The 25889-nt window shown below is 40.7% G+C and overlaps 1 protein-coding gene across 3 annotated transcripts in view; it reads left to right on the top strand.

Annotated features, from left to right (window-relative positions):
* The window catches only part of ulk2 (unc-51 like autophagy activating kinase 2), a 102031-nt gene continuing 76142 nt past the window's right edge, over positions 1-25889 (top strand). The window contains exons 1-4 of one of the 3 annotated variants that reach the window (XM_049576742.1): positions 1-542; positions 984-1234; positions 20618-20710; positions 20924-20965. In XM_049576742.1, the coding sequence (XP_049432699.1) occupies positions 1145-1234; positions 20618-20710; positions 20924-20965 (225 nt within the window). In that variant the 5' untranslated portion in view covers positions 1-542; positions 984-1144. Of the gene's footprint in view, positions 1235-20617; positions 20711-20923; positions 20966-25889 lie in introns of all 3 variants that reach the window. The other 2 variants (XM_049576741.1, XM_049576743.1) reach the window with 2 other exon arrangements.

Genomic DNA, 25889 nt, shown 5'->3' with positions numbered 1-25889 from the left:
GGATAGGATATAAACAGAGAACATGATAGCCTACTACATTTCAGTTTTGTTCAAATGACTGTCGGGACCGGAGTACCATCACTCTGTCATGATGTGACTGTACCGGGAGTAAATACTGTACAGCTTTTATTAACACGTCAACGTACAGTGTCTTAATGTGAAACTAAATATAACTGAAGAAGACAGCTACTCCCAGGGCTAACATTATCGTAAGCTATTCTGTCAGACTCGACGACGAAGGAAACAACCAAGTGTTCTTGTATGTCACACGGACGAAATCAGTGCTCACTGGAGAAACATCAGTGTCTTTCAAGAGGAGAGAAATGTGTTTTGTGGACTCGGGCGTCTCGTCGAAGAAGACATATCATAAGGACTAACATCTTCAGATTAACAGCAGTAATGTGTTGACATTCGCGTTGCATCCTTAAGATTTTTTATGCTAACACTGACTGTAGGCTCGCGGATGTTAGCTAGCTTTATATGTCGCTACAACTTGTATTTTAGATAGATGACGCTTACATTGCCCAGCATCACCAAACAAGGTAACATTATTAACATATTATTGTGGACATGTTTGTAGAGACCTGCTATGGGCAGCAGCTATGACGCTAGGTGTAGCCCCAGGGTTATGTCACTGTCAGGCTAACAGATAGCTCGGTGTCTGCAGCTACTTTCAGTCTTTGCATAGTCATGTCCAACTGGGTTGGCATCATGTAAGTTAACGTTAAACTGTCCCACTGAACAGGTTAGGTGACCAGGGACACAGTGTGTTAGTGAGCCTGCTTGGAGAGTAATGCAAAGCTGGATTGCAGCTATCCAACTGGGTCAAAGACTGACAGCTGGCACTGATACAGTTTAGCTCAGGATTGTTGTTAGCCATGCTCACAACCGTCTGTTCAGTGTGATATTACAAACATCTCAACTTATTTAGAGGTTACGTGAATGCATCATATCCTGACTGCATCTCTTATTTATGCAATAAGGGACACCAGAGCAGCCTGACATGAAATAAATCCGTAGTGCAAGAAGCAACATTGCCAGGACTGAGAGCATCATTTGCTCTAGGATAATTTTCTGAAGAGGAGAGCAACATTTACAGCTATCCACCAGTGCCCAGTATCAACTCGACCATCAGTCCATCACAATGGAAACTGTGGGAGATTTTGAGTACAGCAGAAAAGACTTGGTTGGACACGGAGCCTTTGCTGTGGTGTTTAAAGGAAGACACAGGAAGGTAAATAAATAACTTGCCTGCAGTGTTATCTTGCTTTCTTCTCCCTCGTCTTTTGCAGGATAAATTGGGGCAAGTAGGCAGCTTCATTTAAAAATCTGGGTCAGTCAGAGGCATTGCAGAATGCAGTCCTGCAGCAGCATGTGTGGGCTGTCAGTAGCTTTTTATTGCTTTGTAATAATAAGCAACAGACAGTGGTGGTAATGTTTCACTGCTTTTATGGCTAAACATCTTGATCCAATCTGATGTATGGTGAAGTCATGATGTGACAGGTGATTTCAGTGTTAATTCGTCAGCCTGATGTTAGTTGTGTAAGTGTATTTATGCCTCTTGGTTCATTCATGAAATGGATGAGTCAGGCAGCAGTGAATGACTTGCTTACGTACTGAGGCAGGAGGGAGGATGGGATGCATGTTTTGCCTTCGTCTTTTTAAGGATACAATCCTCACTCATGTAAGAACTGCACAAAGTTTGTCCATAGTGAAGCACTGGACCCTACTACACTATTAACAGAATACGCAGAAATTGAATTAAGTCAATACAATTGACTTGGATGTATCTTTTTTTTTAATCACATACAGGAACTGGTGAGTTTGTTTGCATATATCTGACAGAGATGCAGGAGATGACATCATGTTGCCCCCACTGCTACTGGTGTGAAACAGATGGTTCTGAATTCCTCAGTAAAAGCCACTTTAGAGCATTTCCACAGTCCCTGCTGTAGCCTGGGCAGAGGAGCAATCGATAACTAACTCACAGCTCAGAAACTAAGCTGACTGCAGGCCTGCAAACAATCACCCAGTCATCCTGGAAGCTGTGCATCAAGCACATCCGTCCACTGCTCACATTCCTTCCTGTGCTGTTAAAATGGTCCTGGCATGTGATCAGTGTATTTACTTTTTTAAGTCCTATCATCTGCATGCGATTTAGCCTATTTATAGGATTATTTCCACGTTGGAGGAACAGGAAGGTCAGAGCCACCTGCATGCATCAGATGTGATGGATTGAGTCATTGCATAGGCAGAGTTGGATGTTACATATAGGCTCTTGTTAGAGTATGATATCAAGAAATTATACAAAAATCACAAAAGATTAGGCTGGACAATCAGCCAATTTGCAGTAGCAATTGTGTTTTTGACTTTGTTAAGAATTTGATTTAACAACAAATGCCAGAACAGAAACACATCTCTGTAGTTTTATGCCAAAACCCAGTTACATTTACATCCTTTGAAAACCGTGACCCTCTGCAACTCTGCAAAATATATTAAACTTAACATTTTTCAGAGACAAGTTGGAACATGGCACAGCAGCTAGAACACAGCCTGGCTCATTTCCCTAAGTGTAGGGGTGAAGGTAAAATCGATACAGCTTAGTATCATGATATTTTTGTGTGACCGTGTTAGGGCTGGGCGGTATGACCTAAAATTTATATCACAGTATAAATCGAATCCCTTCACGGTAATGGTATATATCGCGGTATAAATTTAAGTGTAAAAGTTATAATAGAAGTGTTTCTGAATGGGTTTTGTAGTCCTTTAGCAAAGCTAAATTGATAAAAAAACAACAACAAAAGCAAAGATATAATGTATTTTTTAGAGCATTTATTGTGCAGAATGCAGATCTCAAAACTCAAAATTAAAACCCAGTACTCTATGGTGCAAAATGTTCCCTGGGATCTATATCAAAAGGTAATTTCCTTCTTTTAGCAAAATCCTAAATGACTGAGTTGTGTTTTTTCCACCTGGACCTTTATGTTTTGCCATTTCTCCTCTAATCATCACGCTGTAACCTGTGACAGGCTGCTATGATACCACAACTATCACACATTCACATATGGAGTTTTTTGTGGAGCCCCTAGCGTCACATAGGTTTACATTACCAAAGGTTTATGACAAACTCTCTTGCCGAAAACCAACTCCTGTGTGCGCACGGCGAGAGAGGAGAGGGAGAGACGCTGTGCTGCTGCCAGAGGAGACACTGAATGAGTTCACTCTGAGCATTAAGTCGCTAAAAGAGTCTGAGAAGTCCGGGGCTGTTAATAAGACATTAACTCACTCACTCACAAGTTCTCCAGCATAACATGTTGCACATGCTACGCTAAATCACGGACGTGAACCAGCTCCTCTTGCTCCGCTGTCTGTGTGCTCGCAGCCATTTTCACACTGAGGCAGGTGCGATGACGTCATCGATGATAGGATGGTAGAGCACAAATCTCTACCGTGGGCCAAATTTATATCATTTCTACCGTCTACTGCATATACCGTGCAGCCCTAGACCGTGTCATATCAACCCACAGTGCCAAGTATCTTTTTCGTTTATTGTATAAATTTTCAATATTACAAATCTAAATTAAACTTCAGGTAGCCTACTAGAATAAGAAAATCATTGCCTTTTTAATCCACTAGATACATTGCGCAGCACAAAATAATGTCTGAAGTGATATTGCATCATATTGCATAAAAGAGGTGTTGACAAAGTTTTCCTTTGGGGTAATAATTTACGGTTGAAGAAAGGCAGTAGATTACAATATGTATTATTGCAATACTCAGTATATTGCAACGTATTTAATATTGCAGTTATTTTGTATCGTGACCAAAGTATTGTCATAATATCTTACCAGGGATCCTCTGGTGATTTCCACCGCTACCTAAGTGTGCATGTGGCTGAAATGTATACAGTATGAATAATCAAGAATTTAAAAGGATGAACAGTAGAGCTGCAACTAATTATCTTCATTGCCAATTAATCTGCATATATACTTGATTCATTGATAAATCATTGAATACCACCCACAAATTATGAAGCGCATAGTAAATGTATTAGAAGTAGCCTAGTGAGTTTGTTATGTCGAAGTATGTTTTCTTTTTAAATAAGAGAGGAATGGATAACAAACTTAATCATATCAAACTATTCAAGTTTCTCTTTCCTACCACATCCATTTTTTCAAGCCACTGCTTCACTGTAGGCAGTGATTATCCCAGAAGTCATTGATGAAAGCTCTCAATATAGTAAAAATTAATCTCTGTTTGAGTGCTGGTAAGGTTATTACACCGGATAAACTTGATGAATATGTTAGTTATTTTTAGTATGTCACGATACCAAAAATTCAGTCGGTGCTGATACCAGTAAAATTACACGATTCTCGATACCAAAGCTGATACCACGGTAAAAAAAATAAAAAAATAAAAAAATAAAAAAAAATCTTAAGATCCCATGTACTTAAACAAAAAATACTTTATTAAAATAGTTGCATATAAAATAACATTTCTATCAACAGATTAATATTACTTATATTTTTTCTTTTTCTCTTTTCCTCTTTACCTATTTTTTGTTGTAAAAAAACATTGATCAACATCTGCAATAAACTCAATAAACTATTTAAGTTTGTCCTGTCCTGGTAGTGGGGCGGCATAGCTATAAAATCGTTCAGTTTTGTGATAAAAGCACCAAATTTGGCAGATATATTTTTCAGACATATATATATATATGTATTGTCTAGCTTCTGTCTAGCTTACATATGAGGTGTCTCAAGATTTAGGAACATACAATTTTATTGAATATAATAAAGTAAAAAGTCACTTGACCTGCTGCTGTTTTGTGCTATGACCTGTTTAAGTGTTGGAAGTTGTTATTTACGTGACAACGCCTGAACGCAACACAAGCTCAGCATGAGTGCCGTACTGAGCTGCTGTGCGAGCAGCGTGTTTGTCTGTGCGTAACAGCAGTCTGTTGGTGGTTATTTACACACTGTCCATTTCAATATCTTTGTCAGCTGACAAACTGCACCAGGCTTGGGGTCGGGTTTGGTCAGGAAAATGCGGCCCGAACCGCTCTAGTGTGCTCACCTGTGTGTGGCGGAACTCCGCCGTGCGCGATACAGAGAGCAGAGGAGAATTGTTAACGCGTGACCAAGTAGAGACAGAAATGACATGATGACATAACACCATAAATAGTAGCCTATATTGTTATGTTATTATATGAAGCATCCGTCGCACAAAATAATATCAATGGGGTCTGTGGGCAGGACACGGTTACACAGCTGTGCCTGTGACTTCAGGCAGAGAGACCGCTGCATCAGAGCAGAAGAGCACATTTTAAAATACCTTTATTTTATCAATTAGTTATTAACTTTTACTATTTTTAGCAACTTGCCCGATCGGGCAAGTGAGTTGTTAGTTTACATGCCCGACCTTGAGTTTTACTTGCCCCGGGCAATCGGGCAATCGTTATTGTTGAGCCCTGCACAGGAATCGCTAACAGAAGGGTATATTTTCGCAAGTCTTGCGTTTGTATAGTGAGTTCTAAAAAGAACTTTACATTGGATCAGCCTGTGCCTAGCACAGATTGATCACAAGTTAACAAGAGAAAGAGTGCAGTGCAACAATGCAGATTGCCATTGTTGCTCAGTTAATTTAATATTAAGACTCTCCTCCCACGCGTTTTGAACAGCAGTAAGGGAAGTTGGAGATGTAGCCCAAATAGACCTATACAAAAAAGAAATACATCCCTTGGCAATCGGATCTGTGTTTAAAAGAGTATCAACTAAGGTTTCTGGAGGGTGATTTGGAAAGTGGGGAAATTTTTTTTAACATAGTCACGGACCTGAAAGAAACAAAAAAGATGATGTTGAGGGAGGTTATACTCCTTGTCTTGTTTGTGTACAAATCGTTAACTGACTTTATACCATTGTTATGCCAGACCCGGAATGCTGAATCGGTCCTCGATGGCTCGAAGGCACAGTTTCTGTATATGGAGGTCAGAGTGGATGGACCCGGAAAGCCAAAAGCCTTTCTAAACTGACACCAGATCTTTAAAGAGACAGTCACAATAGGACAGCTGGCCATACTCGACACAGGTAGAGGAAGTTGTGCACACAAAACTGAGCGCAATAAAAAAGGAAAGACTTTGTTTTCTAAACACAGGCAAGGATTCTTGATCTTCACACATCCAGAAAAGAAGTTTTTGCACATTGGCTGCCCAATAATAATATCTAAAGACAGGGAGGGCGAAACCACCTCTGTCTTTAGGGGACTGCAGAATTGATTTGCGGATTCTTGCCGGTTTGCCATTCCATAAGAATGTTGAAATTCTCTTATCCAAGTTGTCGAAGAAAGATTTAGTCAGCAAAACAGGGAGGTGCTGAAAAAAGTATAAAAACTTGGGGAGGACAACCATCTTAATCAGACTTATCTGTCCCACAAGCGATATGGGTAAAACCGACCAGCGGCCAAAATCCTCTATGGTCTTTTCAAACAGGGGAGCAAAATTATTGCGATAAAGATCGGCGAGAGATGTGGTAATGTGAATACCTAAATATCGGAAGCCATTACTTGACCATTTAAACTGTACTATGGAATGAGGAAGCTTGCAGTGTTTTATCTCTAATTGTTTTGGTAACATGAGCAAACATTAGCACAGTAATGCTAAAATAGCACATTTATGTGATAGTCACGGTACAGTGTGGCAAATATAGGTTGGTACGATTATAATATATGCGTTTCCAGAGTGTTCTTCCACAGGAGTTCTTTCCACCTGGAATAAGCAACGGCGATATTCACTTGCGTTTTGTCCCGTCCTCACTTATCTGATCTTTTTCTTTTATTTGGTGGCGTGGTTTCCCTCTTACGGGGCAAAACATATGTGTGGTCCTCCATTTAAAGTGCGACAGAATCATAAAAGTACAAAACAGGTTCAAGCAGAAGCGCCCGGATTGATCTTCACCTTAACCGTCTCCAGTGACGGCAAGTTCTAGGTAAACGCGAAAGGTGAAGCGCGTATATCCCTTTCGGCCACTGTATTCAAATATGGAGAAGCAAGAGGGCAGCCTCCAGCAAACCGCGCCCTGCCTGTGTATATAGAGAGAAATCATTCTAAGCCTATGAGAAAGCTTCCATTTGTATGTGAATTGCATTACACTTTAGTAAGTATATATTTATGAAAGCAATAGTTGATATTTGCTAATAAACAGCCACGTAAGTTACACATTGTAACTTTAATGTACTGGAATAGAACACTTTGGTCACCCCCGCAAGCTGCTGCACCACAAATATGATATAGAGACCGGTTAAAGTGTAAAATATGTTTTATTCTAATGTAGGATAATAGTAAATTAAAGACATCCAACACAATGTTCTATTCCAGTATATTAAGCTTTAAATATACCAGATTTGGTGCTTTTATTGCAAAAATGAACAATCTTTAGCTATGTTGCCCAATTTATTAGTTTGTTAGCAGAATTATACAAAAACTGTCTGACCGATTTTCACAAAATTTGGTGGAGGGATGTAACACATACCAGCTTAGAATACATTCAATTTTGGCGTTGATCCAACTCAGGGGGCGTGTCCACATTCACTTCCATTCATTTTTTGTATGAGTATTACATGAAAACTGTCCAACTGATTTTCACAAAACTTGGTGGAGGCATGTAGCATGGCCCAATTTAGAAGCCATTACATTTTGGAGTGGATCCAATTAACAGGAGGGGTCCATGGGCAGGTAGGATTCAATTGCCTGCTCTGGCCACCAGGGGGCGAGTTTCTGTCCACTATCCAGATTTGTTCTAAATATATTTGTCAACACATCTGCCAAATTTGGTGCCTTTATCACAAAACTGAACGAGTCTAGAAAAATATTGAGCTATGCCGCCCCACTACGGTGCAAACGGCGTTTTTGACGTCCATGGTCCAGTTGTGACAAAATCAAACGTCCCAGTACAATAAATGAAACGCACCACAACTGCTGTGTTTCGGAGGTAGACGCACGTGCGCAGTCACATACTGCTGAGAGTGAAATCCCTGACCGTTAGCTCACACGCAGCTTGTTCAAGCTGTTCTCTGTGTTGTTGAAATTAAACAAAATAACATGGAACATGTCTGCTTATTATGCTACTGATTTTAATTGGGATATTTTTTGATGATCACATTTAACGGAGTGTTGCACGTCTTGAAGGCTGGGCTCATAGGAGACCGCCCGACTCTCTCCCAGGGGAGGGGCTGGGGGAGAGAGGGAGATGTCTGGAGTCTGGACAAAGCTCAGCACGGAGCATGGACGGTTCAGAAGCAATTTGGAATTTATTCGAGTTAAAAGCAATTAATAAACAGACAAAGTGGTGTTTAAAACTGCATATATTGAAAGCAGATCTATTTTCTGGCCCGAAGTGCGTCCGTGACTGGTTCTGAATGTGGGCTTTCGCAGGCAGCCTCTCTTTCCTCTTCCTCGTCACCCCCTCACTCTGAATGTAGGCATGGACTGTAACGCTATGACGTATACTGCCCCATCAGTTCCTGAAGAGTCATAGCACCGATTCTTATGCTGGTATCGGTTCTTCGTTTTAAAAAAAAAAAAAAAGAAGAGTATCACCGGGTGTTTTTCATCATGGAATCGAAAGGTATTGTGAGCATTGGTTCTCATGAAATCACTAAGTATATGGTCTTCCTCTTCAAAGGTTGTAGAGACATTTTGGGAAGATAAATGAGATGTAAATGTATCAACTGATTTATGAAATTTTATTTCATTTTATTTATTTAGCTTAGGATAAATTCATACCTGACCAGTTAGTGCCACATACAGATTTTACATTAAAGTCAAACTTATTAGGCTTTTTCTAGATGTGTTACCTCTGTGTTATAAATGTCAGTCAGCTGAAGTCACCCTTTAATATTAACTCTGTCCCAGTTGACATTTTCACATAATTTACGATCATATTGACTAAAATTTCTCTAATTGCCCCAGATTAGATCTAAAGTATGTTGATACTCCTTTGGTATCATAGTCTTCTGCTCAGTCTCATTCTTCCGCTGTCTATCACAACACCTTCAGCCAATGTCTGGTTGCAGCGTTGCTGACGTTAATCTCTTTGTTGCTCTCACCTCTGTAATCCACTGTGATTCATAAATGGGATTATGCATTATTTTGGAAAATGTAAGCACACTTCAGTCTTTGCAGCATGACTCTGGGCAGAGGAGAACTGCCTACTCTGCACTGCTTAACTCTCCATTACACTGTGCACTACCAAGCCATTAATTTAGTTTGATAGAACACCTTTCACCCCACCCGCATGTCTCCTCACCCTCCAGCATTGCATGATGGGCCAGTGGGTTCACCTTTTATTTTTATTTTTTTATTTTTTTGTTATGGGTGTAGTGTCGGCAGCTGAGTCATACTTGGCTGGGCAGGCTGTCAGTGATCTGGATATGGATGCAGCTCAGTTGACAGTGTGTCACAGACACGCAGACTCATGTCACTCGCTCATGTGCTAGATTCTATGCCAGTCTTTAAGTAGAGTGCACTTGCAGAACTAGAACAGATCCTTTTAACCTACATTCATTTGGAAAGCATGTCTTTTTATCCATAGAATTCCTTCCTTATTATCCCGCTTAACTGACCATGTTGATTAAATTTGTTCACACTACCTGTGTGTTTTCCTCAAGGTGATAGGCACAAGCATTTCCCACTGGATCTATTTTTGTGTCCTTAGCTGGGTGTTTGCATGTGTAGCACATGTCCTAAGAGCCTTTTGAGCTCATGTGAGCTCTGAGGTCTTTTTATACCTGCTCCAGGAGCTCATCTGGAAACATTATTTCAGCCCAGTCAGAAAATAGGTCTCTCTCCTCCCTCTTAGCTTTTAGTTTAAGTGGATTGGCTGCCGCTCTAGCTGTCATCTGAGTGCCTCGTCATTCAGCAGTCATTCAGTGTACTAGGCTGGCCTAGCTGTCAGAAACCCAAGTGGCCTGGTGTTATTGGGACAGCTAGAATTTCTTCCATTCTTCTAATAGGGCTTTTTTTGTGTACATGCACAGGTGCGTGTAACCATCACAGTCTACTTCAAATTTTATATGGTCATAGATTCATTTTTAGCAGCTTCACAGCAAACCTTATAGGGAAACTTTTTTAAATCATGTTAGGACTTCTTTGGTCACTTCTTGTCTTCTATTTTTATGAATATTTATTCAGATTAATTCATGAATTCATAATACTGACTGAATATTGATCCCTACACTTTAATTATCAACGTCTCATGATTACAGCAGCTTTCAATGCTGTTCTTGAATATATGTGAAACTAAATGTGACACTGGAAGTTACTGGGGGAAAAAACATTTTCTTTTTTTGTAAAAATTTCTGAAAAGTAGAAAAAGCACTAAAATATGAGGAGGTGTGCTCTGTGCAGTGATACAATTTGATGTTTAATGTGAGTTGCTGGGTTCGTATTACAGAGAGGTTACTGAAAAAAAAAACCATGAATGGCTTGCTGACTCTGGTTTTCTTTTTGTTTGTTTTGTTTTTCTTGCCCGTGTGTCCTTGTATATCATTCAGTGTCCCCTCTCTAATCAGAGGTTTTTATAAGTCCGTGAACATTTTTTTTCTCAGCAGCAGTTTGTAGTAATTTGAGTGGCAGTGTGGATAATTGTACAGTTGATCTGATCAAAGTGAATCAGATCAGATTGATGGGTGAGAGGAACAGCTGTTCGTAAGTGAAAGTAAAGTTTTAGATTCAGTGCAATAAATGGTTGAATTTCACTGTCACTGCACCTGACATTCTGCTACTCCGTCTAGGGCTGTCAAAATTGCTCAAAAATGACGTTTGAATATTCCTTCTAAAAATAACTCATAGGTTCAAACCATTAGATTTTTTTTTCGCATTATCTCCACAAGAGGGCAAACTAATACAAGGAAACATACTTGTATATGTATTAATACAAGGAAACATAACTACTTGTAGGTATTTTTATTTCAACATAAACGTCTTTGAAAACATTTACATACCTACACATTAAAACACATAAAACAATTATCTATAACATTACGTTATAAACGGCCGCAGACCTCTTGCTCGCCCCCCCTCCCTGACCCGTCAGGCCACACCGCCCACGGAAGCGCTGCGAATAGCCTTGAAGCGCCGAGAAGCGAAGCCAGTTTCCCTTCGGCGCCCATGTTAACCGATTGTGTCATTCACACCGGCTGCGCCGCGCCACGCAGCTCCGTGGCTGGCTTGCGCCCTGCAGCAATCGTTTTGGTGTCTGGTCTATTTTCTGCGCGAGCGAATGTGTCAAGCCGGGTGACGGAGACAACAGCTGGGAGCAGAACCGCTTGCCGACCAGCGTGGAGAAATGTGCGTCTGATGTGAATGGAAGTGCTCCGGCTTGCGTGAGAATTTCGGTGCGCTGCCCTTCGCAGCACTTACGCGGGCGGTGTGGCCTTATGCAGTGCGTTCAGTGCAGCGGCCCAGGCCAACGCCCACTCGCAAAGAGGACAGCTGCGGTGGTGTTTTTTTTTTTCCTCCACAATCGAATATCAATTTTCACATTCGAATTTAAATTCGAATTTAGAATATTCGTTGACAGCCCTAACTCCATCTCTCCGACTGTTCAGCAACAAATTACTGAATGGTTTATATATTCCAACAGTGCACATAATGAACGGTTCAGGTTCAAAACTAGAAAATCAAAACATGGTGGCGTATGCTTTATTCATGGCTGACTGCCACAAATAAATAAATATGTGAGAAACCCTGTCTCTGTAATCTGGAAAATGCAAGTGGAGAGTACTTGAAGTGCCCCGCAATGCGCCTTCCCGTAGCTGTAAGGTTGTTTATGCTGCACTGAGACAGCACTACACTATGGACAGCCAGCTGAAATGCATGGGCCATACCTCCGAAACTTTATAATTTGGTATCTTCCATGGCTTATACTGTGTTTCAGGCATTATCTCTGCGTATGACATGCAGTGCTGCAGCAGTATGGGAATGTGAGAACTTTTGTGAATGCATGACTGCTTTACGAAATTGGAAGTTTGCATCAATCCAGTGAGCTTTCAAACTCAGCATTGACATGGGGCTGACATCCAAGCTCCAGATGTCACTTGTAAAGCAAATAGAAGAAACGTCTTCTATCAGGAGGCTATCTATATGTGAATACATTGCCTGGTAGAGCTCGGGTAGGGCAACATCTGTTTAATGTGTGCGGCCTTGGAGAGTCCTTGGGGTCAATGTGAGAAAACATTCGGTGGAATTCAGAATCTTTCACCTCAATGAGTTGCTGATAGCCCAGCCCTATAAATACAATGACTGTTCTTGTGATTGCCATAGCCTTCTGATGATCATGGTCATACAGGCAGGTGCACTCTAAAGTGGTTTTTGTTATCTGGCATTTGGATGCTGCCTTCTCTGCCTTTTTCTTTTCACTCTTCACTGTCAGCTGAACAAACTCTCCATGCTCCGCTAGGTGCCACGTCTTCAAATGCCATATAAAATTTGTTGTTGAAATGTTTCACCTTGCTTCCCCCTCGAGGTATTTTATCTTGGCATACACTGCAGATTGCATATGTTACAGCTCTGTTACACACTTTGTAAAAGTTATTATGCAATCGAGTTTGCCAGTGGACCCGACACAACAAGCTAATGTCAATGTCACGTTTAATTGCATCAGTGAGTGCTAGCTGAGATTCATAATGCATGTAAAGAACGTACATGTATAATGGCTTGACAATGGCTGAACAGAAATCAATGCGGTCGCTAACGTTATCTGGCGATGTATCATGTGAAATAGCCAAGTTTTGTTATAGAAAGTAGTAACACATGGAAAATAAAATGCTGTTGTCATTTTGTTTACACTCATGTACACATGCTCCCCTGCAGTCATTCTCAGACACAGACACACACACACACACACACACACACACACACACACACCAGAAAATGGAGCCTAAATGCACAAATCAAGTAAAGCAGGTATATTTATTGGGATTGCAGTAAGTAGGGTCAGCAGGTGTAAGGCACCCCTTGACCACAGTGAATGATTCTAAACTACCCAGTCTTAGGAAGTCTTACTTTGGACAGCTTTGTGCAGGGGGTTCCACCATGTTCAACTGAGTAAGTAGTTGAGTTTACAGACAGCAGATGCATCATTTGATCTGTCACAACTGTTAAAGTGCACACTGCAGACAAATGTTTTTGCATTTATAGCAATAAAAATGTTGAATTTTCATAAAAGGAAACAAATTTGTTGCTCATTTCTCTCATTTCAGAGACTTTTTATTATTTTGTCTTTTATATATTACTCTTGCTCTTAAAGGGGCAATAAGCAAAATTCATCATTTCTAGATTGAAGGAATTAAAAAATTGCTATGTGAAGAACTAGAGGTGTAATTTCATCTGGAGTATAGCATGACCTCACACACCCTCTCTCTGTGTTGATCTCCAGCCCATTGTTTACAAGCCGGTCCGGCGCGCATTCATGTACGTTCACGTGAACAGTCAGCAAAATATGTAAACAATTTATATATTATTTATTTATTAGCATGAGAGGAAAAATATATATAAAACAAAACAATGCAAGAGTAGAACAAAAAAACATACAATATATAGAATAGATATCACAAATGTGCAGGAGAAACCAAAAAAGCCCTAAGGACAATGGTCATCATTACACAGAATAATTCACACATTAAATGTGTGCGTGTGAGAGGAGTACCTGTATGAGAAAAGGAGTGCATGTTCTTGTGTGTGTGTGTGTGTGTGTGTGTGTGTGTGTGTGTGTGTGTGTTAGGTCAAGACTGTGAGCAGTGAATTTAACGTTAATTAACCTTGTAAAACCGAGAGTCCATTAAGGCTCTCAATCAAAGGTTAACACGGCAGCGGTTTATGTTGTTTCCTTGAGCTTATGTCAAGAAAGCATAACTGGCCGTCTGTATCGATTCTAGCTCGCCATACAGTAACCATAATCACAGTGATTCAATCATAGTTGATCTCAATTAGCGTTACGTTACGTCGGTTTATATTCTGTCGCCTCCTCTCAATGTTTTCAGCTCTGTTTCGTTTTGAAACACTTAGCAACATAGCTGCTAATACGGCTATTAGCTACTCAGCTAGTATTAGCTCCTAAGTGTCTTAAACGAAAACAGAAAACCTAGTCGCCGTTTAGGAGGACAGATATGGCTCAAATTACACATCATGACAATCTTAGTAAAACCGAAGTCCCTCACACAATAACTGACGTTTGCATAGCATAACTTGCATTGGCTGTAAAGCTGTGGATGATGGTCACGGAGATGAGCCAGCAGATTTGTAGTGTTGCTACCCTTCACAGCAACTTTCTTTCTGCATGTTCTGCACACAGGATAGTTGTCCTCTATCAGCTGTCCCTTGGCATTCTTCAGAAACTCAAAGTACGCCCAGACCTCAGACTTTGTGCGTTTAGTTGGGGGGGAAATGTCCTGAGTGCCGCTATCACCACCTTCTGCCATGTTTTCCTTCTTTGTGTTTACACATGCTAAACATTAAGGCAGCGCCTGCATCGCAAGACTTGAATGAGGCTGTTATTACATATTCTGATAATCCACCACGATAATGCAATTAATTTAAACATAAACAGTAATTATTACCGTGTAAAAATTAACCGAGATTTACCGTAATATCGGTAATCGTTACATCCCTAGCAGCGCGTATTTTCGAAATGAAATGGCAGAGAGCTGAATGTACACCTGAAGACGACCAGGATCTGACATTACCTCTAAAGAAACAACAGTTGTTGGCGAAGAAGTTGTCAGATATAGAAAGGGACAGAACCCAGATTAACATTGGCCTTGCATTTCCAAGGTGGAGAGCACTGCAATCTGACTCGGAGCTAGCTCTTCTTCTCCTGGACAGGTACAACATAAAGTCAAATGTCTGTTTTAATTAGTGTTACAGTAACGTTAGGCACATGTCGCTATGTCAATTAAATTAAATTTAATGTTACAATCGTAGCATGGGTTAATGTCCGGAGCTTGAGTTATTAGCGGCTCTGTCCCAGCAATGGGTCAGGCGTTACGATTGTGTTAGGTGAGTAGCCCGGCAGCCCAGCTAACATTTGCAATTAGAATTGTAAAATGTAGGCCGACGGGGAGCCTGGCGGCTGTGTTTAGCTAGCCTGAGTGGGTGGAAGTTCGCTGCAAAGATCAGCCTCTCATTGGGCGGAACGAGCCACCCGCTGAAGTCCCGCCCTACCACCTCCGGTTGCAGTTTTCAACACATCCTTTACTAACTTTTGCGGTGTTTGATCTTGCGGGGATGTAGCCATTTTTCTGCCATGGTTCACGTCCTGTAGGCGATATTTTTGTGGGTGTGTTACACCAAATCTTGTTTCCCCCTGGCAATATTTTTGCAAGCGCACCATTGCTGTGGCACCGCCAAGAACGATTGTGATTGGTTGAAAGAAATACAAGCAGCCGTGGCGTTTTTTTCTCCAATCTTAAAGTGAGAGTCGGCCCAGCCAGACCTTTCTTTTCTTGAGAAAGGTCTGGTGAGCGAGACTAGTGTTTAGCTATTCCCCTGCCTACTTCAGTGATGATGGTACCTGTAATAAATGCAATATATTTGCTGAAATGGAGGTGAGGCTCAGTGACTAGAAGAACTGGTAGAAGTGCTCCATAGCTGCAAGTTACTCCAGTAGCCGTAGTAGCTCTAGTGCTAACTCTGGGAGCTAACACTAACATTCCTCTCTTCTCCGTGAGCTGGAGCCAGAAGCCCGTGAGCCTGGTCTCACGGTGAAGAGTTGGAACGTTAGCATGGCAGCCGACTAGTGCTAGCGCTGACGTCCCCATGCTTAAGCAGGCTCCCGGAACGTTAGCATGGCAGCCGACTAGTGCTAATGCTAACGTCCCCACGCTTCTTCGTTCCGGCTCACTGAGCCTGGCGGAGAAGCGTAGGGATGTTAATACAGTTGGGTACCGAAACTCGGTACATTTTGTACTTGGTACCGATTCACGTCAGTACTACCGAGTACTGATTCACTTAAAATGAATCTTGCCAAATTTTGGTACCTGAGGTGGAGGTGGAGCGAGAGCGCATGACTCGCACCTCAGACTCAGCAACAATGGCGACAAAAAAAAATGCGCAGACAAAAGTTAACGTGCAGCACTGTTCCTAAATGTTCTCAATAAAATGTTGAAACTGAGAAGTTTAGACTATGGCCCAAATGATGCATAGTGCGTCCAAATTCACACCCGTTCTTCTCTGTGGATTTTCTCCGCGACCGTGCGTCATAGCGAGAAGCCACGCATATCAGCGGAAACAGCAGAACTGTAGCTTAAATCCAGATCAGTTGTCTACAAAATAAAAACCTAACGAATTTCTTTACAATCCATTATACAGATCTTGTTATCAGTCACTTCATATAGTGAGGAATACGGTACCGGTACCAGTATCTGGAATTCGGTACCAGTACCAAACGGTACCTTATTTCGGTACTTTTTAACCCTATGGGCCCTAGGCCTTTTTGGGGTATTTTTACTGCCTTTACTTTTAAGCTCATATCACAGTCATTATAAAGGCTACGTACACATGCCATATCTTGGTGTTTTTGTTTTGGTTTTTTTTCAGGACAATCTCATCATTCCATGTCCTTCTATGTGCCTGTACTTTATATTAATTTTTATATCAATGAAAAAAACAAATCTGTGTGCCTAAATTCTTACATGTATCTCAGCATAGCAAGTTGGAAGTTGACATATTCTGCCATATATGAAGAAGGGAGGCTCTCTGGAATCTGGCAATATAAGAACCATGATGCTGGGACATTCTGTCACTTCACAGCTGTCCAAAACATGTGGTTTGTGCCAGGCGGACATGATTGGCAGTATTTTTTCATTATTGCAAGAAATTCCACTGACTCATTCAAAAGTCAAAAATGTGTTTTATCTGAAAGAAACATGCAATATTTACATCTGAGATCATAAAAAAAATAGTCAACCAAGTGCAATGATGTCCTCCAAGGTAATATTTGTTTTTCAGTTTCAGTTATATATTGGGGGGACATTTTGGGCACTGGTGGGGGGGCACGTGTCCCCCTCAATGTATATGGTGACTACGGCCCTGTCAGCATGCATAATTAGGCTGCAGTTGTCTGGGTGCGCAAAGGTGAAGTGCGCTTGTCTTGTCATACAAAGTTTGGTGGAGTGTCAACTGGACAATATGGAGATATTTGCATCTTGAAAGCCGGACTACAAATGTGGATAGACAGGGAGAAACACACGCAAGCCTAAGACGTGGTAAGATACGATATTCCTCACTATATGAAGTGACTGATAACAAGATCTGTATAATGAATTGTAAAGAAATTCGTCAGGTTTTTATTTTGTAGACAAGCGTGATGGGATGACAGCACAATGATGTGTGTGGTCCTGCGCTTTCATGTGATATGCGTGGCATTTCTGTGCGAGCCTGCGTTCGCGAGTAATCCATCCAAGAATAATGTGTGTGCAAAGCTGTATGAAAGCTCTGTTATACATCATTTTATTGTAATTTTATCAATTTTTTTCGCTGTGAAAACATTGGATTACCGACAAGTACTTGGCCTTGTCGGAAAGCTACAGTTCTGCTGTTTCCGCTGATATGCGTGGCTTCTCGCTATGACACATGGTCGCGGAGAAAATCCACAGAGAAGAACGGGTGTGAATTTGGACGCACTATGCATCATTCGAGCCCATAGTCTAAACTTCTCAGTTTCAACATTTTATTGAGAACATTTAGGAACAGTGCTGCACATTAACTTTTGTCTGCGCTTTTTTTTTTTTGTCGCCATTGTTGCTGAGTCTGAGGTGCGAGTCATGCGCTCTCGCTCCGCCTCCACCTCAGGTACCGAAATTTGGCACCGATTCATTTTAAGTGAATCGGTACTCGGTAGTACCAACGTGAATCGGTACCAAGTACAAAAAATACAGAGTTTCGGTACCCAACCCTATTCATGACACACTTTGTTTTGGTCTACAGTCAATGCACAACTGCAAACATTGCGGTGAAAGGATTTCGCTTTTTGCCCCTTTAAATAAAGCAAAAATAATTTAATGAAAACACGCAGTATTTCTTATCCAATTACTTGATTAATTGTCAGAATAATCTATAGAATACTCGATTATTAAAAAAAGTGATAGCTGCAGCCCTAGTTTCATGTTCACTTTCAGCTGTATGGGTCGTGTGAAGTTACTGCTGATGAAAACTCAATATTTCCTTATTTTGCTGCTTCACACTAAAAGCCTTTACATAACAAAATAACGGGGGACTTTTGTTGTGAAGAATCTGCAGGAAATGAAATGTTTTTATTACTGAATTAATGGAATTTTGTTTTCATTCATTCATTCATTTTCCGTAACCACTTATCCTCTTGAGGGTTGCGGGGGGCCTGGATCCTATCCCAGCTGACACTGGGTGAGAGGCAGGGTACACCCTGGATAGGTTGCCGGACTATCGCAGGGCTAAAACATAGAGACAAACAATCATTCATGCTCACATTCACACCTACGGCCGATTTATAGTTACCAATTAACCTTGCCTGCATCTCTTTGGATTGTGGGAGGAAGCCGGAGTACGCAGAGAAAATCCACACTGACACGGAGAGAACATGCAAACTCCATATAGAAGGGCTCCCCCACCCTGGGTTCAAACCAGAAACCAGGAACACTCTTGATATGAGGCGACAGTGCTAACCACTACACCACCGTGCCTAAGACTGCAGGGGGGAAGAATAAAAGCAGAATCAGCCACAGTGATATGTTAGTTGAAGAGCTACAGACAACAGGCTCTTACTGCACCTTACTGAATTCCAATTTGGAAAGTATTGGAAATTGCCTGCTTAGAAAGAAGTAAATGGTTGGCTGAACCAAAGAATGTAATTACAGTGTATTAGAGTAGTAACACCTGCCTAGGTGCACACCCTTGAATCCGCCCACTCCACCGAGCTTACTGAAACAGCAGTTTCTTGGTTAAAATTTAAAAAAAAAAGAAAAAAGTCAATGAGCTCTGTGGTAGGACTAACCAAAAGCCAATCAGTGCCACAGGTGGGACTAACACCATTGTTAAGCTGTTGTCAAATGGTGTGCTGAAACCACCAAGGAGTATAAACAACAATGGCAAGTGCTAGACAAGATGCTTGCTGCTATCAAGGCTGTTCTAAGACATCTTCTCAATATTGCCTCACATCAAAGTTTGTTGTACTTTGTTCAGCTACACTCTTAAAATCCCGGCAAATAAAGTATTTTGGTATGGCTGTGCATCGTTGTGGACTTAAAATGACATAAGCTTCAGGCAATTGTTTCCCACGGAAAGAGTGAATACAGGGTGCACTCTGAATCACATACTTTTAGTAGGTACTGCAGCTGCCCTTACAAAGTATGTATTGTTGCATGTAGTACGCACATAATCGGGGCATCTGCTTCTTTGTAACATTGTGCCCCAAACTTTGACCCTCTTGCTCATATATCAGCTAACTTGGAAATAAAAAAAAAAAAAACGCCATTTGCCAAACTCGCCAGAGATGGAGGATAACCCAGAGAGCTCTGCCATTGCTACTTTGTAATGTGTGTAGTTTTAACTTTTCAGTTACAACTGCATACATTGTAGATTCTAATATATTCACAACAGAAAAATTACATTTCTCTGTCATTGTTATTTTTCTAGTTATGTCCTTTTGTTGTCAGTAATCTTAATGATTATTTTGTTCACTTTAATAATCAATATTCTTATTTTTACTATTTGACTGGTCACCAGTTACTTTAATACTGTCATTTATCATTGGGGCTTCTATCAGCTGTCAAGCTGTAATCTGTTTGCTGCTCAGTTGATGTGACATATTTTCCGCTGTGAAGAGGATTGTGGGTCAGAATAGCCAGAGAAGCATGCTGGCTTGCATACCGCAAAAATTCAACCAGATGTAGTAGAATATTCTGGTATTAGTATATGAGTGAAGCAAATCTAGCAGCCGACTGGTGGCTGGTGCTGCTTTCCAAGCCTGCATGAGCATATTGGAACATATTAAAAAAAATATCTGGCATACTGTACAGTATGGGCAGTGGAACGCACAGACAATGTCAGACTGAAGATGGTAACAAAGTGTAGCTAGTTGACAATTCTGTCGTATTTCAGCCAATAATAACACTGTAAGGATTTGGTTCATTAGGTGTTATGAATCAAAACAAGTTGAACACCAAACTTAATATGTTGTAAGAATGTAAGAATGGTTGAGGTGTTGTACAAAAGTGAACAGTCCAAGGCTTATTTTTTAAACATCCTCTTGCCGCTTTTTTCTTTGTGTCATTTATTTTGTTTTAGCCTCTACTTTTTGTTCTTTCCTTCTCTCTGTTATCATTGTATTGCATTACAGGATGTATTATTGCCTTTTATGCACCTTTTTTACTTTTCCAATCATAGAACACATCTACCCCTATTGGAAACCACGTTGGTTAAACTCCTGTTGTTTTTAAATGTGCTACAAAAATAGAAGTGACTTGACTTGACATCAGCAGGACTACCTGTTTCATTAATCTTTGATACAAGTTAAGGGGACATTTTACAAGGACATTGGGATTAAGTTTGATCTTTTTTCCTTTCTGTCCTGCTCTCTATGTTCTGCAGAAGACAGATTGGGAGGTGGCGATCAAGAGCATTAATAAGAAGAACCTGTCCAAGTCCCAGATCCTTCTTGGCAAGGAAATCAAAATCCTTAAGGTGAGCATGACACTTAATTGCCTCTAACTTATCTCCTCAGTGTATTTAAAGAATGATTTGGCATTGACCTTATGTGAGTCTGCACCTTTGACAGAGAGGTACCTCAACTTCCCTGATAGAAATATTGATCAAAATGGTGCCTTTAGCTGCTGTAGTATGTAAGTTCCTGCCAATGAATCACACATGCAATTTTCTGTCCTGTTTTTTACTCAGGAGCTGCAGCATGAAAACATTGTGGCACTTTACGATGTCCAGGTATGTTTTTCTTTTCTGCATCAAATTGATGTTAGAATAATATAGTATGAAGTGTTCAATAGTATTTTAATATTAATCTCCACTGAGTGATAATTGCTCTGTCATTCTTTGAGTGGTGCACAAGCAGGTGTGTCTGAGACCGTGTCTGTTCCAGTATCTACTGTATGGAGCCAGTGTTAGAAAAACTTGAGTCTAGTCAGATAATTAAAGAGGGTCAATGTTGCTGTTGCTTGTCCTTCAGTTTAATGCTGAATAAGGCCCTGGTCACACAGGATGTGTTTTAGCAGTTTGGGGTGCCTTTTTGTAATTGATTTTAATGAAAATGAAGTTTTTTGCTGACGTTTTTTGCATTGTGATGTGCCTTGCGTTTTTCGCACTCTAAGCGCCTGGAGTTTTTGCAGGAGCGCTCTGAACGCCTTGTGTTGAAAAAACTTTAACTCAGAGCAGAAAAACGCCCCACGTCATATCTGCCTTTTCCCCATTGTCCAGTCGGATGATTTAGGAGGCGGCCTTCTGTGGTGGTCATGACAACAAATTTACAGCTGGCAAACAGGAGAAACTGGTGGTAGCAGTTGCTGGATACCCAGAGCTATACGTCCCAACGATAGACAGCAGGTTGTCAAAATGCCCCTGAGTCATCCTAAAATATGCCTGGAAACAGCCATTGGCGCAGCTCCTGGACCAACTGGTGGTACTCCTTGTAATCCACCCTCTTTTTAAGGGTCATGTGTACCCACACAGATCTCTGTTTCCTTGCGCCTGACAAACTATTAACTGATAGCCTCTCACCCTCAACCAGAGCTAGAGCAAGTACCCTCTGCCTGAACATTTTAGGGACTAGATACTAGTATTTGTCAAATAAATAAAGTAAATAAACAGTACGTTGATTACATAGGAATGTCAAGAGGAGATGGGGTGGTTGCCTGGCAACAATAAAAAGTTTTTACTAATGGCATCAGTTAAAAAAAAAACACAGTGCAGCGTCCTGTGCTATCAGGGCCTAAGAATACCCTCTGTCTCTCTTGACTTAGGTGATCCCATCAATTCCATCAGTCCAGTTGTCAGGGTTGTGCTGTACAGCCTCTACAAAGTCAGTCTGAGGGCAGCTTCTGCTACAAACCTGATAATGCAGTTTGAGTCAGAATGCGCTATGGTGACACTTGAACCCCTTTATACATACAGTCCAACAGTATACATATACTAAATTTTGACAGATGCCTGCTACCGCCACCGAGTACTATTAATGGCAGTAGCTGATTCATTGATATGTACTGCCTACTACAAGTACTGCAAACTACATGTAATACATACTACATGTATGTGTTAATAATATTGTATGTATGTAAATATGTTGAAATACGTATTTAACATTTATAATCCCAAAAGTAGCAACATTAGTAAAATTAGAAATTAGTAGTAAAGGCCGTAGTAGTGTATCTTAGATGGATAATGCTGATATATAATGTTTACACGCTCATTAAAATGGAGATTCTGCTCCTGTCATTTCTGAGACACGCACACACCATGTCACACCTGCAATTAACATGTGACATGGTGTGTGCGTGTGAATGCTCAAGCTGAATAGCTTACACTACACTACAATGCTCACTTGAAACATTGAATGATACCATGCATGTTTGAATGATGAGGAATATTTGAAGGTGTTTTAAAAAGCTTACACTACACTGCAATGCTGGCTTAAATGTGGATGAATGTCATTGAATAGTTGAATGAAAGCAATACTGTGGTATATTTTAGTTTTTAAAAGGCTGACTTTACACTGCAATGCTGGCTTTAATGTGTAAAAAGAAGGTGAAGTAGTAGGAATAGATGGAAAGCTGGGAAGGAGCTTAATTAGTATGAATATTATTGAAAAGTTGAATGATACCAATACTATTAAATACAGTACAGAAAGTCCAAAAGTTTGGACACACCTTCTCATTCAATGCGTTTTTTTTATTTTCATGACTATTTACATTGTAGATTCTCACTGAAGGCATCAAAACTATGAATGAACACATGTGGAGTTATGTACTTAACAAAAAAAGGTGAAATAACTGAAAACATGTTTTATATTCTAGTTTCTTCAAAATAGCCACCCTTTGCTCTGATTACTGCTTTGCACACTCTTGGCATTCTCTTGATGAGCTTCAAGAGGTAGTCACCTGAAATGGTTTCCACTTCACAGGTGTGCCTTATCAGGGTTAATTAGTGGAATTTCTTGCTTTATCAATGGGGTTGGGACCATCAGTTGTGTTGTGCAGAAGTCAGGTTAATACACAGCCGACAGCCCTATTGGACAACTGTTAAAATTCATATTATGGCAAGAACCAATCAGCTAACTAAAGAAAAACGAGTGGCCATCATTACTTTAAGAAATGAAGGTCAGTCAGTCCGGAAAATTGCAAAAACTTTAAATGTGTCCCCACGTGGAGTCGCAAAAACCATCAAGCGCTACAACGAAACTGGCACACATGAGGACCGACCCAGGAAAGGAAGACCAAGAGTCACCTCTGCTTCTGAGGATAAGTTCATCCGAGTCACCAGCCTCAGAAATCGCAAGTTAACAGCAGCTCAGATCAGAGACCAGATGAATGCCACACAGAGTTCTAGCAGCAGACCCATCTCTAGAACAACTGTTAAGAGGAGACTGCGCGAATCAGGCCTTCATGGTCAAATAGCTGCTAGGAAACCTCTGCTAAGGACAGGCAACAAGCAGAAGAGATTTGTTTGGGCCAAGAAACACAAGGAATGGACATTAGACCAGTGGAAATCTGTGCTTTGGTCTGATGAGTCCAAATTTGAGATCTTCGGTTCCAACCGCCGTGTCTTTGTGAGACGCAGAAAAGGTGAACGGATGGATTCCACATGCCTGGTTCCCACTGTGAAGCATGGAGGAGGAGGTGTGATGGTGTGGGGGTGTTTTGTTGGTGACACTGTTGGGGATTTATTCAAAATTGAAGGCACACTGAACCAGCATGGCTACCACAGCATCCTGCAGCGACATGCCATCCCATCCGGTTTGCGTTTAGTTGGACGATCATTTATTTTTCAACAGGACAATGACCCCAAACACACCTCCAGGCTGTGTAAGGGCTATTTGACCAAGAAGGAGAGTGATGGAGTGCTGCGGCAGATGACCTGGCCTCCACAGTCACCGGACCTGAACCCAATCGAGATGGTTTGGGGTGAGCTGGACCGCAGAATGAAGGCAAAGGGGCCAACAAGTGCTAAACATCTCTGGGAACTCCTTCAAGACTGTTGGAAAACCATTTCAGGTGACTACCTCTTGAAGCTCATGGAGAGAATGCCAAGAGTGTGCAAAGCAGTAATCAGAGCAAAGGGTGGCTATTTTGAAGAAACTAGAATATAAAACATGTTTTCAGTTATTTTACATTTTTTTGTTAAGTACATAACTCCACATGTGTTCATTCATAGTTTTGATGCCTTCAGTGAGAATCTACAATGTAAATAGTCACGAAAATAAAGAAAAGGCATTGAATGAGAAGGTGTGTCCAAACTTTTGGCCTGTACTGTATTTCATGGTTCTTGAAAAGCTGACGCTACACTGCAATGTTGACTTAAATGGTGAAACAACACTTTGTACTGATTTGATAGTTTGTCAAAGTTCGTGAAGATTGTGTCTTTTTGCTGTTTAAAAACATTCAGACTGATGAGTCTGTCAGTCAGTAAACAAACAGCTTTAGCTGACTGTTTTTCAGCATGGTACATTGTAGCAAAACATTTAGTTGTGTACTGACCGACTAGTACCATTAGATCATCCCATCAGTATCTTACTCAGTTTATTCAGTATCTCTGAGCAGCAGCTTGCCCTCTCAGCCTTTGAGATTATAACATTAGCTACCATAGTGTTGGGATTTAAATTTGGGCTTCACACGGAGGCACCAAATATGTTGGGAACATAATTTTAGGTCTCACACGGTGGCACCAAATATGTTGTGATCAATCAATCAATCAGTCAATCAATTTTATTTATGAAGAACAATATCACAAATCACCATTTGCCTCACAGGGCTTTACAGCATACGACATCCCTCTGTCCTTAGGACCCTTGCAGCAGATAAGGAACCCCCCCCCCCCAAAAAAAAAACTTTAACGGGGGAGAAAAACGGTAGAAACCTCAGGAAGAGCAACTGAGGAGGGATCCCTCTTCCAGGACGAACAGATGTGCAATAGATGTCGTACAGAACAGATCAACATAATAAATTAACAGTAATCCGTATGACACAATGAGACAGAAAGAGAGACAGAGAGAGATGCAGAATAGACAGCAATGGTAATATCTTACAACAACATTAATGAAAGTAATAATATTATAATTATAATTCTGGCTATTGTGGTACAATATGTTGAAAGTATATATTAATATCTGATGGTATACATATGTGACAATAATCATATGTGTATAATAAGAGAAGTATGACTAATGATAACAGCAACATATTAGGGCATCACACGGAGGCACCAATTATGTCGGGGTCAATTGGCTATCAGAAATAATTAATAATTATTATTAATAATAATTAATAATTATGTTAAATAATGTGACTTAATTAACATTAAATCACCTCGTGGGACACCATTCCCGTAAAGGGAAAAATGATAGCCAGTTAAAGATATCAGTCTCATAAAATACGTTAAACTATTAATTTGGAGTTTTGATTAATAATTAAACTAATGACAACAACCAAAATTAACAGTAACGCCTGAAGGATTTTGGAGTTCTTGACGCAGCAGAGGTTGACGATTCATTCACTCCTGTGCAACATTAAACAGACAGCAGGTATGATTCCAAAGAATTATATTTATTCACAAACTAGCAAAGCAAACCAAAACACACAAATTCTAACTAACTATATACAAGCTTGGTGTGTGTGTGTGTGTGTGTGTGTGTGTGTGTGTG

The sequence above is a fragment of the Epinephelus fuscoguttatus genome, linkage group LG5 (assembly GCF_011397635.1).
Source record: "Epinephelus fuscoguttatus linkage group LG5, E.fuscoguttatus.final_Chr_v1".
NCBI lineage: Eukaryota > Metazoa > Chordata > Actinopteri > Perciformes > Serranidae > Epinephelus > Epinephelus fuscoguttatus.
This window is presented reverse-complemented; position numbering and strand designations above follow the sequence as displayed.